Source organism: Sphaeramia orbicularis, chromosome 4 (assembly GCF_902148855.1).
Source record: "Sphaeramia orbicularis chromosome 4, fSphaOr1.1, whole genome shotgun sequence".
Classification (NCBI taxonomy): domain Eukaryota; kingdom Metazoa; phylum Chordata; class Actinopteri; order Kurtiformes; family Apogonidae; genus Sphaeramia; species Sphaeramia orbicularis.
This window is the reverse complement of record NC_043960.1, coordinates 10,126,946-10,144,702: the sequence shown is the minus strand read 5'-3', so window position 1 is coordinate 10,144,702 and position 17,757 is coordinate 10,126,946. Positions and strand designations below refer to the sequence as shown.

Here is a 17,757-nt window from a genome sequence, read left to right as displayed (position 1 = left end):
CCTTGGGTTTTATCTATAGCAATGCATCATTTTCTATTAGATTATCATATATTTGTTGTATCTAGGTCCTGTGAGAACCATATCTCTGTAAAAGTAAACTTCTTATGAGTTCAGAAAATGCACCTATTTTCTTCTTTGTGTCAGTACATTTTCCACTGAAGGGTTTTTAAAAAGTTGAGGGGAAAAAATCCCTGCAGTAAAGTATGAAGTACAGTATTTGTCTTTGGGATACAGTGGACAGGAAGTATAAAGTTGCATAAAATGGAAGTATAAAGTATTAAAGGGGTTATATTTTGCTAAACCCACGTTTATTTGTCTTTGGTACATTTATTTGTGTGTTTGGGAACACTAACAGCTCATAAAGTTTGAATTTTAACCTTTCAGGTGCTGCAAAGCTATCTTTATATTAATTTTGGCAAAAAATCAAGTGGAAATTCTACAACCCTTTTTAATTCCCGCTTAATTGGTTACATCTATAACTAGTTTTGTCATGACATTTGCACATACAGTTGTGGAAAAAATTATTAGACCATCAAAAGTCATCAAAAACAATGGTTATGCAATCAAGTACTAACTCCTGTGTGTATCATGTGACTAAAACAGACAGAAAAGAAAACATGGAATGCCTAAAAGCACTGTTTTTGGCAGTACAATGCCACAGATATTGATGTAAGAACTGAAGTGATTTTGGTTATTATCAAGAAAACATGGAAAATTACTAGATATCAGCTCCTAAATTAAACTCTTATGAGCTATTTTTGTTGTTATCATTATATTTGTCCAAACAAATGTACCTTGAGTTGTACCAGGCTTTAAAATGAACAAGAAATTGAAGAAAACAAGGGTGGTCTAATAATTGTTTCTGTATAAGGTCAAGACTTCAGACGAACATTTCTCCGAGTACGCCATAATTGTTTGTCAGCAGCAGCGATTGTAGTCCATACTGAAAGTATGTCCAAACTTCAAGCTGATTACCTAAAATGTTAAATTGTTGGTTGAACGGGACAGAGCAGTACGATCAACAACCTGGAGGGGTGGGGTGTGAAGTGGCTCATTTGCATTTAAAGGGCCAGCGCTCAAAATGACCTTTCTGGTGTCATTACTCAGAAATAGGGTTGAAGATGGACCTGTGAAGTTGAATTAATGAAGAATTCAGACCCAAGCAGAGCATTTACAGTTTATGTAGACCACAGGGAAATGTTTTAAAATGCAGAATTCCATTTTAAAAAAGCAAAATATTACTCCTTTATATACAGGGTGGGGAAGCAAAATTTACAATATTGTGAGGCAGGGATTGAAAGACAGTGTATGACCAATTAGTTTATTGAAAGTCATGAGAATTTATTTGCCACAAGAAAATGTACATAATAGAAAATGTTTTTATTCTATGTGTCCTCCTTTCTCAATAACTGCCTTCACACGCTTCCTGAAACTTGCGCAAGTGTTCCTCAAATATTCGGGTGACAACTTCTCCCATTCTTCTTTAATAGTATCTTCCAGACTTTCTCGTAATAGTTTTGCTCATAGTCATTCTCTTCTTTCCATTATAAACAGTCTTTATGGACACTCCAACTATTTTTGAAATCTCCTTTGGTGTGACGAGTGCATTCAGCAAATCACACAGTCTTTGACGTTTGCTTTCCTGATTACTCATATGGGCAAAAGTTTCTGAAAAGGTATGGATAATAGTGTTAGGTATGATTATGACATCAATATATGTTTGGTTTCAAAACAATTGACGTAGTGCCTGCTGAAAAAAAAACAACTAAATGTTCATTGTAAATTTTGCTTCCCCACCCTGTACTTCATCATATTCCACCTCTGGCAGTTGTTTAGCAGCACCTGTATTCGACCAGTGTGACCTTATCTGTCTCAGACTCAGGAACAGTGTTCAGAGATGCTGATTTGCAAGTTTTCATTTCAGATGCAGGTTTGGGCTGTTTGGTAAAAATGTATGTCAATGCAAGGGTCAGCATTTATGTCTCATGTGTATTAATAGCACACAGTGCAGTATATGATTGACAGTATTAGTTATTGTACATGTCTATACAGAGGCTCTAGGGGAATGCTAAATGCTGTATATTAGGACAGTGGTATTCTAGGTCAATGACTGTCAAGGGTTTCCACCCACCTTATGATAAATGATAGACAATGTTCCAGAGAAGGACACACAAATTAATTTGACCCGTCTCCCCTTTAGGAAAGAGTCCATATCTGATGTTCACCAACCGCCATGAGATCCGTCGCATTGACCTGCTGAAGAGTGAATATTCACAGGTGGTTCCCACTCTGAAGAACGCTGTGGCTCTGGATGTAGATGTCTCTACCAACAAGATGTTCTGGTGTGACCTATATCACCGTAAAATATACAGGTAAGCAAAATGTGTAGTTGTTTCAATAGCGTGAACTGGAGTATTGGTAACTGAGATAAGGACATGATGTGCCTGAATTATATTAAATATATATTCTCTTCTGTAGTATATTTAGTGTTACGCCCCGGCCTAGGGGTTTACCAGGGCGAACATAATGTGCTCAATTTTGTCCCCTCCCAGCTCCCAAGCACACACGTCAGTCGAAAACTAAGGTTTACAATGTTTATTACGATTATTTTTTTCTAAACAACTAAGGAAGGGTTAGGGGAGGGAGCGGCTAAAACAACAAACAAAATATCTTCTCTACAGTTTAAACTAAATTACCTACTCAAAATAAATGCACGAAATAAAATTCAGCAAACTTGCCTAAACTTCCTAACCATAAACAGGAGAAAAGGTGAAACAAAAAAGAGCCGACCTCCCCTACCTGACAAAGGTTCAATTTTCAAAAACTATTTACAATGATAAACAATCGAATTTTGCAGGAGCACACGAAGACTGACGGTCACACACACAAACACAGGGTTGAGAGCTGGCAGGAAGCAAGAGCGAGCATGGATGGAAGCTCCAGGGCCATTTTTAAAGGGGCCGGGTAATCCTGTTCCACCAGTCCAGTTCCTGCAACAAACAGACACAAAAGGGGCACAGCACATCTACAGGACGGGGGAGAACACACACACTAAACAGAAAACACATGCATATACATATAAATAGACAAATTATGACCCAGGGTCATAACATTAGCAATAATTACATTGAATTTTTTTTTTTGTTTATTTGTTTGTTTTCATATGGAAAGATTGTGTTAATTGTAAATAAGGTTAGACAAAATAAGTCTTAACTTCAGCCTAAACCCCTTCGGTCGCATTGTATATGGAACAATGGATATGTTGTTTTTGTTTGTTGTTTAAAGTAATTAACGACCAAATAAACTACTACTATTACCAAAACTGGATGCAAATAGTGGAAAGAAAGTGATTTTTAACACTATGTTGTTACATGTTAGTTACATGATTTGTATGTGAAAAACTTAAAATGACTATTCACTACACACCAAGGTTATTATCGTTAACGAAAACTAATGAAATGACAAAAACTAGAATTGAAAAAACAGTTTTGTTAACTGAAATAAATAAAAACTCTAATTAAAAGAAAAAAACGATAACTAACTGAAACTGTATTGTGTGCTTACAAAACTAACTAAAATGTATTAAAAAATTATGGATAAAATCCCCTTTGTTTTCGTCAATATCGGATTGATATGAAATCAATTTATTTCCCTCAAGCAATTTTAGCTGCTGGCACCATATGATATTTAACGGTCCGTCACTTCTCGTCACTTGTCATTTAGAGTCAGCTTTTCGTCCTCACTCTACCTGGGAACATGGAGACTAAAGTTGGGAGAAAACAGAAGAGTCCTGTCTGGAATTTATTTGAATTCGACAGTGAAGAAGATAAAAGATATAAAGAAACTAAAACTAAGCATTTATAAAATAACAAAAGCTAATAAAAACTAGCAAACCTGCTCTAAAAACAAATTAAAACTAACTGAATTAGAGAAAAAAAAGTCAAAACTAAATAAAACTAAACTATAATGAAAAATCCAAAACTATTATAACTTTGCTACACACAGCTTTCACAACTGGTTGGTTGTAGCCAGAAGGTGGTCACTGACTCATTGGGAGTGCAGTCATAAAGTGTGTACAAAAGGTGTGCCTGATGTCGGAAATACTTCAAAGATATTCAGTAGGCATTGACTGGAAGACAAGTTTTCATTGTGTAAATATGTCAATGACTGTGCATTTAGTGACACGGTCATTAAAATCTAATCGTGTGCTAAGGATTCATTTATGATCTACGTAGATAAATACGAACAGAGCGGTCTGTCCGTCCTTTGCATGCATTCCGTGCGTCATTCTGTCCATTTTCTGGGAGTCTGTGGATGCGTACCCAGACAGAGAATATGGAGCAGTACTACCAGGAACTGTGGAGGCAGTGTTGAAATTTGAAGAGAATAATTTCCATAAATAACTTTGCAGAGGGGCGACACGGTGGTGCAGTGGTTAGCACTCGTGCCTCACAGCAAGAAGGTCCTGGGTTCCATTCCAACACCAGTCGACAGGGGGTGGGACCTTTCTGTGTGGAGTTTGCATGTTCTCCCTGTGTCTGCGTGGGTTCTCTCCGGGTACTCCGGCTTCCTCCCACCATCCAAAGACATGCACTGATAGGTTAATTGGTTAATCTAAATTGCCCATAGGTGTGATTGTGAGAGTGATTGTTTGTCTCTATATCTTCAGCACTGTGATGAACTGGCGACTTGTCCAGGTTGTACCCCGCCTTCGCCCCTATGTAGCTGGGATAGGCTCCAAGCGACCCCCATGACCCTAGTGAGGATAAAGCAGGTTCAGATAATGAATGAATGAAGTTTGCAGAGGAACTTTGCAGAGCGTGACTGTGAGTTAGTGAAAAACGAACAACATATTTATGACAACTACCCCTTCTCAATATTGATTTATTGATTTTTTTTGCACATACAGTACATAACTTTCAAAGTCAAAATAAAACGGTAAAGGTGCAGGGATAGGCAAATAGCCTAAAATGGCTTGTTTTAAAACCTCCACCTTAGAAATACTGTACATAAACATTATAAAAGTTACAAGACTTCCATAGTCCATACACATTCAGAATTCATTAAAAAAGAAAGACAATATAAATATATACATATGTATCAATGCGATATCGATATTAGTAAAACCTCTTGTTGTTGACTTTTTAACTTCTTCTCAAAAAACGTTACTCTTCTTCCTGGTATTCGGCTAGTATGTTAATTAAGAGCCTCTGATGGATTGATTGAGAAACGCTCATTCCAATGCACTGGAGGCATGAAAGTATGAAGGTATAGACGTATGACAACGTTAGAAACAGACATACCTATTTACATACATTAAGCAAACATAAAGCAGCTTTACATACAGCACAAGAAGAACAAAAACAGACAGAAAAAAACAGGCAGGTTAGTATCCAGGTTGACATTAAGGTTAGTATATACCCTAAAAATCTTGCTATAGAACTTACTCTAAAAAACTTCCTGTTCAATACTGTAAACATGATGTAAAACATGACTATAAGTGAGATGACCTCTTGCTTCAGTAATGGCTCACTGAATGTCTCATATCTGCTTCTTTTTGAAAGTACATTTGCTCATTTTTATCAATTATTAGGAGTAGGGCCTAGATTAGTTTTAGGTTAGGGGAATTAACATTATTATTATTAATATTAGCATTATTTTATTTTGTGTATGTGAGTGTGTGTGAGTGAGACTGTGGATCAATGTACTTATTATGTAAACCTGTACGGTGTGAGACAGTGGATGCTTGAAAAGGGGGGGGTATTTTTGGGTTTGTCTTTCTGTAAAATGTGTTGCGTTATTGTTACATGTGGTATTTATTCTTTGTGTCTGGCAAAGTTATAATAGTTTTGGATTTTTCATTATAGGTTAGTTTTATTAGTTTTGACTTTTTTTTCTCTAATTCAGTTTTAATTTGTTTTTAGAGCAGGTTCGCTAGTTTTTATTAGTTTTCATTTTTTTCTAAATGCTTAGTTTTAATTTAGTTTTATTTTTTCATATCTTTTCTCTTCTTCTCCGTGGTATTCAAATAAATCCCAGACAGGACTCTGCTGCTCTCTCCCAACTTTAGTCTCTATGTTTCCAGGTAGAGTGGGGACCAGAAGACGACTCTAAACCATAAGTGACGAGAAGTGACGGACCATTAAATATCATATTAAATCACCATTAAATATCATATCGTGCCAGCTGCTAAAATTATTCAAGGGAAATAAATCGATTTCATAGCAATCCGACATTGACAAAGATGAAAACGAAGGGAATTTTATCCATAATTTTATATGTTTTAGTTAGTTTTATAAGCGCACAATACAGTTTGAGTTAGTTATCTTTTTTCCTTTTAATTATAGTTTTTATTTATTTCAGTTAACGAAAATGTTTTTACAATTCTAGTTTTCGTCACTTCGTTAGTTTTCGTTAACGATTATAACCTTGGTGTCTGGGCCCCTCTCAAAAGCTCATCAGCTTCCCAGGGTGTCCTTTTTCACATAATGTAAATGCAAAATGTAATGTTCTTATACTTGGATCTTTTAATATATAAATGAATTGATTGATTGATTGATTGATTGATGTATTTATTTCGAACATGAATGTCAAACAGAAGAAAATAAATAAACAAAACACTTAAACATAAGACATATAATACATATTCGAAGAGGAGTGAGAAGAAGTACAACTTATAAACTCCCACCCCTTCTCCTTATATAATTAATAACAATAATAACCTTCCTCGTCTAATCATATCTATACACTATGCCATAATATGACTGATACTTACTAGTAAATAATTAGGTTTCTGGCTTTATATTATTATTAACAAATATGATATGATCTATGTAAACACATAATACAATGACACATATATGTCAATACATATTCATACACAGATCTATACACACATATACACCTACATATATACACACACACATACACACCTATACATACATTTACACACACTTACCACATACTTGTACATCTTTATATCACCCAGTGATCCCCAAGCCCTCCCTCATCCCTGTACCTCTGAAAAATTGTGTCTTTGTACCTCTTTTTAAATTCTTTCATACTTGGACATTGCTTTAACTCTATATTAAATCTGTTCCACAGTCTCACCCCGCTGACAGAAACACAAAAACCCTTCCTAGTCGTGCGTATTAAGGGAATTTTAAAGTTAATTTTCCCCCTTAAATCATAACCCCCCTCATGAATACTGAATAATTTCTGTATATTTGTTGGTAAAAGATTATTTTTAGCTTTGTTCATTATTTGAGCTGTTTGATAGTCCACAATGTCTGTGAACTTGAGTAATTTTGACTGTAAGAATAACGAGTTTGTGTGTTCCTGGTAGCCAACATTATGAATGATCTGAATTGCTCTTTTGAATGAATGAATGAATGAATGAATGAATGAATAAACGAACTAAGCTATAGCTGAGTCATATTTATTTTTGTAAGAATATCAATACAGGGGAAGATAAGTATTTGTATAATGTTAGTTATATAAAGAAAGTTTGTCAAGGTTAATGGAGCCTTTGTACGCATCAGGACTTTTGAAGGACTGACAACGTTCTCACCTTCTCGTGCAGCTCCTATATTCTGTCATTCAGTTTCTCCTTTGGCCATCTATCTTATCAGCTTCAACCTGTCACACCTTCTGGTAGTGAAACAGCCACACCTGGGGGATGTTTTTGTGTGTGTGTGTGTGTGTGTGTGTGTGTGTCAGTGTGTCATCAGTTTGATAGTAAAAAGGTGGAGCAGTTTGTCCTTGACACACACATGCCCACACACTCGTACACCGTCGATTACACCTACTGTTGAGACATCATTGTGCTTTGTGTGTGTGTGTGACTGTGTGCATGTGTATGAGTGTGTTAACCTTATGGTTGTCAGGTAGTGGGAGGGGCTTTCTATCATCTCCCCTAAGCCATATGCTCTCTAATTTCACTGCTTCAATAATCACCACCATTACTCATCTGCATACACACGTTGGTACACGCAAAAAAAAAAAAAGACCCACAGCTCCACACAAACACAGTGAAACGCTTAAAGGGCCTGTGACCGAGAAAGGACAAATGAACTCCTCACTCAGAAGAAGCAAATAGACACACAGTCACCCTAAATGGCAAGCAACAAGTGAAAATGTCGGTAAATCTACTGAAATATTGTCGGTTGTATGAGCACAACATTTACGAAGTACATGATTTTGGATTTTATGTGTCACTATCCCTATAAATAAAGATATCAATAACAAGCATAAGAAAATGGCCATAAAAAGAGCTGCTTCTGCCTACTGTGAATGTTTCAGCATCACCAATAGGAGTGTTTATTCCAGTAATAACAGTGCACTTTAACGCTGATAGAAACTCTGGAAAGTATTCACAAAGACAGGTAGGAAAATGAAGTCCTTCTGATGTTTCTGATGCCTTTTCCTTTGTGGATTTGGATTTTTTTTTTTTTTTTTTTTCATTCTTCTCATTTCTGATTTTTAAAGTTTCTGAAAACATAGTCAAAAACAACACAGAACCCTCAATTTAGGTTTTGTTTATTACTATTATTATCTGTTTGCACTTTTGCCTCAAGTCTGTGGTAGAAGCTGAGAAGCATCTGATTTTTTTTTCTGCTACAAGATGCACAAAGAATTATTCTATTTTAGTTTCTATTACACTGTAAGCCCAGACTTTGTATTTACTAAAATGCTTTAATTACAATGATTTAAGTTTTATTCCATTACTATGAAATGTTATAAAGTATATTCTACTAATTTGTAGACATAGTCGAAAGTACGAAAAAGTTTAAGTTGAATGGATTTAAATCACTAAGTTTTAGTCATGACCATACTTTTTTTTTTATCTCCTCATTGCATTGTGGGTATTGGTCATGTTGTGGAAAATGAGTTATTTTTATGTGCAGGGGTTCAGCGGGGTTGTGGTATTAGTGTTGATTTTGACTTAATGTGTGTATGGCAATGTTTATTGGCCTTTTTGTGTTTGTATTTTTTTTATGTTTTATTTTGGTTTTCGAATTTTCATTTTACAAATGAAGAAATAGAACAATGGAACAAACAAATGTGACAAATACGGCCCCTCCCCTGCTCACTTGAGAAAAAAAAAAAAAAAAAGCTCCTGCTCTTACTTTTTGTTCTAAAGGACACATGGCATGACACAATAAGACCAGTTAAATTACAATTGCACCTACATAGTCTAAGTAAGGTTGCCAAATTCTGACAAAAGTTTTATATGACTTTCTTAGGCTATATGTTATTTTTTCTAAAGGGACACAACTGTTCATCTCTGTGTACCATTTGGTTAAAGGAATGGGAGAATCAGACTTCCATGTAACAGCAATGATTTTTCTAGCCACTGCAAAGGCTGTTTCAAGGAATTTTGTTTGATATTTGTTTAGTGGTTCATTAATCTTCATAAAATTTCTTTTTGTGTTTGTATTTTTGTAGAGCTACAATATATTAAGTTGAATAATTTTATAAAGCAGTTTATATTGCAAAAGATTTTACTCTAAATCAGCTTGGAAATGAGTCCAATGAACTGATGATATTAAGTCTAATGATTATACAAAGGTATTGACATTGCAACAAATTTTAAGTTAAATCAACTTGGCATTTAGTGTGTTGTACTTAAAATAGCAATTCCATTCAAATCAAGCATTTGGGTTTAATACACTCAAGTTTTCGTTACTCATTACTTGAATTTTTTAAGGCAGCCGGTTTGCTTAAATTTTTTAAGTAAACTCAATTTATCCGGTCTTACAGTGTAGTCTTACTAGGAAGAGTCATGTATGAATCACAATGAAGATGCTGAAAGATAATTGAGCTGTTATGGGACATTTTGTGGGTTTTATCACATGATAATGTTGCTACAGTTATGGAAAAACCTAATGATCATGAAGATGATCCTTTAAAATGCAGGGGTTTTTTGTTTTTCCAAGTAGATTATCAGACATTTTAACTATACAAGCAATAACTGTCGAATATGTCTTTTTTAATACTGAAAATAATGATGGAGTTTAAGGTAAATTTTCATTCAAAAATCCACAGACTGTTGGTTACTTCTTGATTGTTAGTGTGTTTCAGCATCAGGAAAGTTACTCCTAAAGTATAGATTACTAGTACACAGTTAAAATGCAATAAGTACACTAACTGTTTTTATTACCTCATCACACTAATATAACCTTTGCATTGCTGTCAACTTTTTAACAGCTATTTTAAATGTGAACGTAAACTCCAAAAAATATCATTCTAAACCTGGTAAATTAAATTTTATAATGGATTTCAGAAGGAAAATATTTAGGTTTTATTTATTACTAGTATTATCTTTTTGCATTAGTATATTTCATTTATGCCTCAAGTCTGTGGTAGAAGCTGAGAAGCATCTGATTTTTGTTTTTTGTCTGCTATAAGATTCACAGAGAACCTTATTCTACTTTATTTTCTATTAGTCTTATTAGGTAGAGTCACGTATAAATCACGATGAAGATACTGAAAATTCCAGTGCATGATAAAAACAGTATATTGCCTCGCCAATATTTGACCAGTCATGTTTTCAGGGAAGCTCATTAAGAAAAACCAAGCTCCTACTGGCTCCCCTGCAGTTCACACCCTGACTTCAGGTCAGTTTTTAAATCCACAGTCTTTTTTGAAACTTCATCAGCCTTTAAAAACCCTAGTTTACTTGCTGCTGAAATCTGTGATTAGAATTTTTTAGTATTTTCTGGGTATTTTTTGCATGTTTCCTTCATGTCCAAGCATCTTACTTTGCAGTGAAGTAGTTTTTCCTCCCATAAGGAGGATTTTAATCAAATGAAACCAGTCATGCAGTTGTGGAACAATGATTCCACCTCACAGTCCCACACTGTGACGGTGTGGTTTTCTGTGTTAATTCACAGCGATTAGCATGCTACGGGTCGATGGCTTGTTAAGTTTTCCCCATGATGAAGACGTCTGTTGCAAACAATAATATAGCCAATTAAAGACACAATCTGCTCAGTGTTCTTGGACTCATCTGTCTCTGTCTTTTTCCTCGCTATAGCCTGCGCTCAATTCTTCCCGCAAACCTGTTCATTCTGGACTATTTGAAAGTATTTCATCAAAAATAGAGACATCTTAAATAGTATGCGTCATCTAAATTGGCTCAATAAACCCTGTTTTAATGAGATTTCTCCTCAGACTAGTATTACATTGGACAGGTAGTGTCACAAATGTACAATTTTAACACATGTAAAAGTGAAATCCCATAAAATCAGGGTTTAGTCCGCTAATTTAGATCACATGTACTATTCAAGGTGCCTATTTCTGGTGAAATACTAAACCTAAAAATGTTTCTTCAATGTATAACTTTGGAAAGTTTTTAGTTTTGTATTAGATTGTAATCCTCTCTCTTATTTTGTATCCACAGTTTTAACTAAATAATGTTAAACCAGAAGCATAAGGGCACATTCACATCCACTTTGCCCTCATTTTTGCTCAGCCTCTCATGCAAATTTTCACCAAATGTGAAAGACACGTGTTGCATTCTGTCTCTGTCTTTTTTGTCGCTATAGCCTGCACTCAAACCTGTTCATTCTGGACTATTTGAAAGTATTTCATCAAAAATAGACATCTTAAATAGTATGCGCCATCTAAATTGGCTAAATAAACCCTGCTTTAATGAGATTTCTCCTCAGACTAGTATTACATTGGACAGGTAGTGTCACAAATGTACAATTTTAACACATGTAAAACTGAAATCCCATAAAATCAGGGTTTTTTCCGCTAATTTAGATCACATGAACTATTTCAGGTGCTTATTTGTGGTGAAATACTAAACCTAAAAATGTTTGTTCAATGTACAACTTTGGAAAGTTTAAAGGTGGGGTAGGAGATGTTTTTCTGGAGCATTTTTTACTATATTGCTTAAAATCCCCTTCACACCCTGATTGCAACCAATTAATTAAATGCCGTAATTCAGTGGTTCCCAACCTTTTTTGGCTCATGACCCCATTTTAACATCACAAATTTCTGGCGACCCCAGACATTCAAAACTGAGACTTTTTTTTTTTTTTTTGCTAAAACTAATTTGTTTTTGATCATGTAATAGTTTGCCATACTATGTTACAAATAAACGTTAATTTTAGGCGACATTTAGTCTATATAATGTATATTATTATGGACAGAGGCAGAAAAACCAGGTGTAGATTACTGCACAAAGTGAAAATTTTATGTTCCTTGGTCAGGATATGTACAGTCAGTCCAGCTTGGATTTACAAGGCTGACAACTAATACTGAACAAACAATAACTCAAACTATGAATTATGAAAGAGCTGCAGCATCTGAAACTGACCACTATAAACATTTGACAGATAAACAGTACCACAGTGTTTCAGTTTCAGCCTCAGAGTTTGTCATGTCTTTTATGTATTGTGATTGTCTCTCTCAACTCACCATATATTTTTTATTAGTAAGTTTTTATTTTGATTAATTACTAGAAATTTCAGGCGACCTCATTTTAATTCCAGGTGACCCCACGTAAGGTCCCAACCCCAAGGTTGAAAAACACTGCTCTAACACAAAAATACAAATATTTAGTCACCTGTGGAATGGACAGGACTGAAAAAACACCATCCAATCATCAAAATGATTGAATGATGATATGTCTATCAAACTCAACTGCCATTTGTGTTGTCCCCCCTGTGCATACCCCTCTTCGGGCATGAATCACACGTTCTTAGAGGCTTGGAGCACTTGTACCGGAAACGAAGCCAGAGCCACAGTTTGGCTTTATTAGTTATATTAGGATGGAAAGTTCACTGGCAAACTGTTTTGTCACCAACGTAAATCACTAGGGAATGTAACATTAGCCAGATAGGTGTGAACTGGGGCTGTTCTGCTGACAAACAGGGGGGTGTTGGAGGAGACTGAATGACGTACACATGGATCCAGGGCTGGAGCCGGAGCAGGAGCCAGGGTGAATTGATGCTATGTGGCACTCATGAACCCTCGAGAATAAGCATTACGCATGCCAGTACTCTGGAGGCGTGGCTTCGGGGGATGTCTGAAGAAAGGGGTTTCGACTTTTGAATAATGTATTTTCAAAATGTAGCTTGCTCGAACTGTTTTTCCAAGATCTCCTACCCCACCTTTAACATTCATCTTATTTTTGTATTAGATTGTAATCTTCTCTCTTATTTTGTATCCACAGTTTTAACTAAATAATGTTAAACCAGAAGCATAAGGGCACATTCACATCCACTTTCCCTCCATTTTTGTTCAGCCCCTCGTGCCAATTTTCACCAAATGTGAAAGACAGGTGTTGCATTCATGTTATAAACCCACACGAGAGACAAACCTTGGATTATCTATCACAAGGCAGCGTCAAGAGGTAACACAGCCAATTAACAACACAATCTGCTTCCCAGCCCTGACTAATCCATCTTTACCCCACCCCTCTGTCTCCAGCTACCACGCCAGCCTTCTTTTTTTTTTTTTTTTTTTTTTTTTTTAATGAAAACACTCCTCCCATCTGTACTGTTCTTTATTCCTGCACACTTTACTAACGTGTGACAATCAGGTATGAATTGAGGCATTTGGTTTTCCAACCTTTTAACAAGGTTGTTTTGCATAGCCTTCTTTTACAGCCCCTTTTTAACCGTGAGAATAATGTGTCAGGACTAAAGACTAGATACTTTTGGTAAAGGAATGGAAGGAGGAAGGCAGGGGGGCAAGAAGAAGGGAGAGGGAGATGGAAAGGGACTATGGAGACCAGAAAGAGAGGAGAAAGTGACAAAACAAAGAGAGGTAAGTTGTTTTGTAAACTGCTGATAGAGAAAGACAGACTCATTCTTTCTAGGTGGTTCTGTTTGGAGGTAGTGTCAGGGCTGCTATAAAGGTGTTAGCATTATTTACCAAAAGGAATACCTATTCCCCACCAGCAGGAGGTATCAATCTGCAGATAGGCATCTAAAGGAATCCCCGCCCTCTGAGAACACACTCACACTTTCATTAGAATGAAAAGTGAGAGTAGATGAAAATGAACCCAGCAACTTTATCCTTTAGTCTCCTGTGTGCGCATCTACAAATTATTGCGTTTCCTCATTTCGATTCAGCATGGGGGACCTCCGTCACACTGACTAACACACCTCTTTTCTCCTGCCTACCAGTGCTTACATCAACAAGGCCACTGACTCCTCACAGCAAGTGACGCTCATTGACTCCCTCCACTCCCCCGAGGGCCTCGCAGTCGACTGGGTCCACAAGAACATCTACTGGACTGATTCGGGCAACAAGACCATCTCTGTCGCCACGGGAGACGGCAGGAAGAGAAAAGTTTTGATAGCCACTGAGCTGACTGAGCCACGGGCCATCGCAGTGGATCCACACCACGGGTGAGTGGAAGAATTAGGAGAGTACAGGGAGTTTTATACTGATGGGCAGAACGGTTGACAAAGGGCTAAAACTAAAAAAGTTTCTTTTACACAATAACTATTCTAATACTCTGCCACTCAAATTCCATTCTATTCCAATTCTTTTTCTTCTTGGATGTCTCAAGTCGCCTAAAGGACTCTTTTCACAACTCTACAAAGCTGGACTAGCATGAAATGCATGCAAATTATGCCTGGCATTAATAGATTTCTCACGGTCATACACATGTATTTAGGGGACATTACAGTGACTGAGGCCCCATCCCAGTTCACCCTTTGGTCATACCAATGCATTTTGTGTACTCTGATTTAATTTAGGGGATCCAGAGTTGGTGGTCATCTAACCTTGCAAATGGAGCATTTTCAGATTCAGACTCCAAACAGTTACCAGCAGAACAGAAGAGGTCCTGCAAAACTTATCACATGTAATGGAATATGTTACTTTAACCTCCTAAGACCCAGCTATGGGTTTTCTGTCCACATTTGTGGACAAGAGTTTCACAGCTTTATACAAAAAAAAAGAAATGTAAACTGTCCACCACAAAGGACGTTCCATAAAAATTTTAAAAACTGCATCTGAAAAAAACTGTTGCATCATGATGTTTCCAATATAGGCACTTATTTAATAAAAAGCAAAAAAAAGCTTATACTTTGCTGACATTTCCTGGGTGTCAGGAGGTTAATATAGGTGACATTATATATATTTCTACATTTGGATTACAAAGCTTGGAAAATCAGCACCAAATGTGTGCTCTTGCCCACATATTTTTATTTATTTATTTATTTATTTAACCTTTATTTAACCAGGAAAAAAAGATCCCATTGAGATTAAAAACCTCTTTTCCAAGGGAGTCCTGGCCAAGGGGCAGCATGAAATACAACACACAATTACAACACACAGTTACAACATACAATAATTTACAGGATAAGTCAAACTATGAAAAACAAGTGCAAGTCACTAAGTTATTCTCTAGCATTTTGAGTTTGGATTTAAAAGCATTCAAGGAGATCAATTCAGTCAGTTTACGGTCTTTTAGCAACTTATTCCATGTGCAAGGAGCAGAGTAGACAAATGCCCTTTTACCCAGTTCTGTACGGGCAAATGACACAAAGAGGAATAAATGCTCATTTGATCGCAGACAGTAAGAATAAACACTTCTTCTTGTTACTAAATTACAGATATATATGCTATCAGTGCAAGGTATATACAGTCGCGGGAAAAGTTATTAGAATGTCAAAAGTCATCAAAAACAATGGTTACGCAATCAAGTACTAACTCCTGTATATATCATGTGACTAAAACAGACAGAAAATAAAACATGGAATGCCTAAAAGCACTGTTTTTGGCAGTACAATGCCATAGATATTGATGTAGGAACTGAAGTGATTTTGGTTATTATCAAGAAAATCATGGAAAATGGCTAGATATCAGCTCTGAAATTAAACTCTTATGAGCGATTTTTGTTGTTATCATTATATTTGTCCAAACAAATGTACCTTTAGTTGTACCAGGCATTAAAATGAACAAGAAATTGAAGAAAACAAGGGTGGTCTCATAATTTTTTCCATGACTGTATTTATTTGAATGAAACAGCCAATGTATAGAATACAGTACAATACAACCATCGTAATCAGTCTTACTTTGACTTGCATATTTTGTCAGATTTGTCATTATAATAGTTGATAATGACAAACAATGTGTATAGTAGGATTGTATAATATTTATACTCCTTTATAAAGATTTCACCCTGTGTCTCAATGCACTCAGAATTGCCACTCCATAGTATCATGCACTCCAAAACTACAGCTAGAAACAAGAGGTGGGAATTGGGCCTTATATTTATTTCCTAAAACATTTCCAGGTGAGACGTAACCCAACCTTTACAGGGTGGGGAAGCAAAATTTACAATATTTTGAGGCAGGGATTGAAAGACAGTGTATGACCAATTAGTTTATTGAAAGTCATGAGAATTTATTTGCCGCAAGAAAATTTACATAATAGAAAATGTTTTTATTCTATGTGTCCTCCTTCTTTCTCAATAACTGCCTTCACACGCTTCCTGAAACTTGTGCAAGTGTTCCTCAAATATTCGGGTGACAACTTCTCCCATTCTTCTTTAATGGTATCTTCCAGACTTTCTCGTAATAGTTTTGCTCATCGTCATTCTCTTCTTTCCATTATAAACAGTCTTTATGGACACTCCAACTATTTTTGAAATCTCCTTTGGTGTGACGAGTGCATTCAGCAAATCACACACTCTTTGACGTTTGCTTTCCTGATTACTCATATGGGCAAAAGTTTCTGAAAAGGTATGGATAATAGTGTTAGGTATGATTATGACATCAATATATGTTTGCTTTCAAAACAATTGACGTAGTGCCCGCTGAGAAAAAACAACTAAATGTTCATTGTAAATTTTGCTTCCCCACCCTGTACAATAATAATTCTTTCATATAGCACCAATTATAATACCAGATTATGTCAAAGCACTTCACAAATTCAGCTTAAGGCCTTAAAAAGACTAGAGAGGAAATCCTCCAGGAACGGTTGGAAGGAAAAATGTCTTTTACAGAAGGAAAAACCTCAGATAGAATTGGACTATAGGTAGACGGCCATCTACCTTGACCGGCTGGAGTTAGAGGACAGAGGAGAAAGAAAAGAATAGCAGATGACATAGACAAACACAGGGCAATTTGGAGTCTAAAACCAAACATCAAGAATGAACAACACCAGAAAATAAGTGGATAAACCAATAGAAAAAGAGAACAGAGAAGGAAAAACAGCAACTACAAGAAAGAGAAGGTTTAGTGACCTGCATTTTGTCCAAAGAAGGAAACTGAGTCCTCACAAGTGATTGCATGAATAGATGCATGTCCTCATAATTTAAGGTTCAAAGCCACAGATACTCGCATTGATAACGAGTCCATGTCTCCAGTAGCTGCTGTTTCGCATAGTAAGTGCTTCATGCCTTCAAATCCTGTTTCTGCAGTAAAGTACATCAATTTTGCAGATAAAATTTCTTAAAGATAGAGTCAGATGGGGACACTGTGATAGAAAAGGGGTTGATTCTTTTTTGAAAATTGGCTGTGAGATTGCACATTAAAACCCTTTCACGATATGCAGACAAATGAGCTGCTTTCTTTCACACTCCTTTCGTTTGTGTGGGTATTTAACTTTTTCGACTATATCTCCATAGGTTCATGTACTGGTCAGACTGGGGAGGTCAAGCCAAGATTGAGAAGGCTGGGATGAATGGAGTAGACCGACAGGTTTTGGTGTCAGACCACATCGAATGGCCCAATGGAATCACCTTAGGTAAGAACCTGGAGCAGGTGGACTATCTGTAAACAT

At 36.2% G+C, this 17,757-nt stretch overlaps 1 protein-coding gene across 4 annotated transcripts in view; it reads left to right on the top strand.

Annotated features, from left to right (window-relative positions):
* lrp8 (low density lipoprotein receptor-related protein 8, apolipoprotein e receptor) overlaps positions 1-17,757 on the top strand; it is a 367,439-nt gene that overhangs the window by 308,344 nt on the left and 41,338 nt on the right. For all 4 annotated transcript variants that reach the window (XM_030132189.1, XM_030132188.1, XM_030132187.1 and 1 more), the window contains exons 10-12: positions 2,201-2,372; positions 14,145-14,369; positions 17,603-17,721. In XM_030132189.1, the coding sequence (XP_029988049.1) occupies positions 2,201-2,372; positions 14,145-14,369; positions 17,603-17,721 (516 nt within the window). The remainder of the gene's footprint in view (positions 1-2,200; positions 2,373-14,144; positions 14,370-17,602; positions 17,722-17,757) is intronic.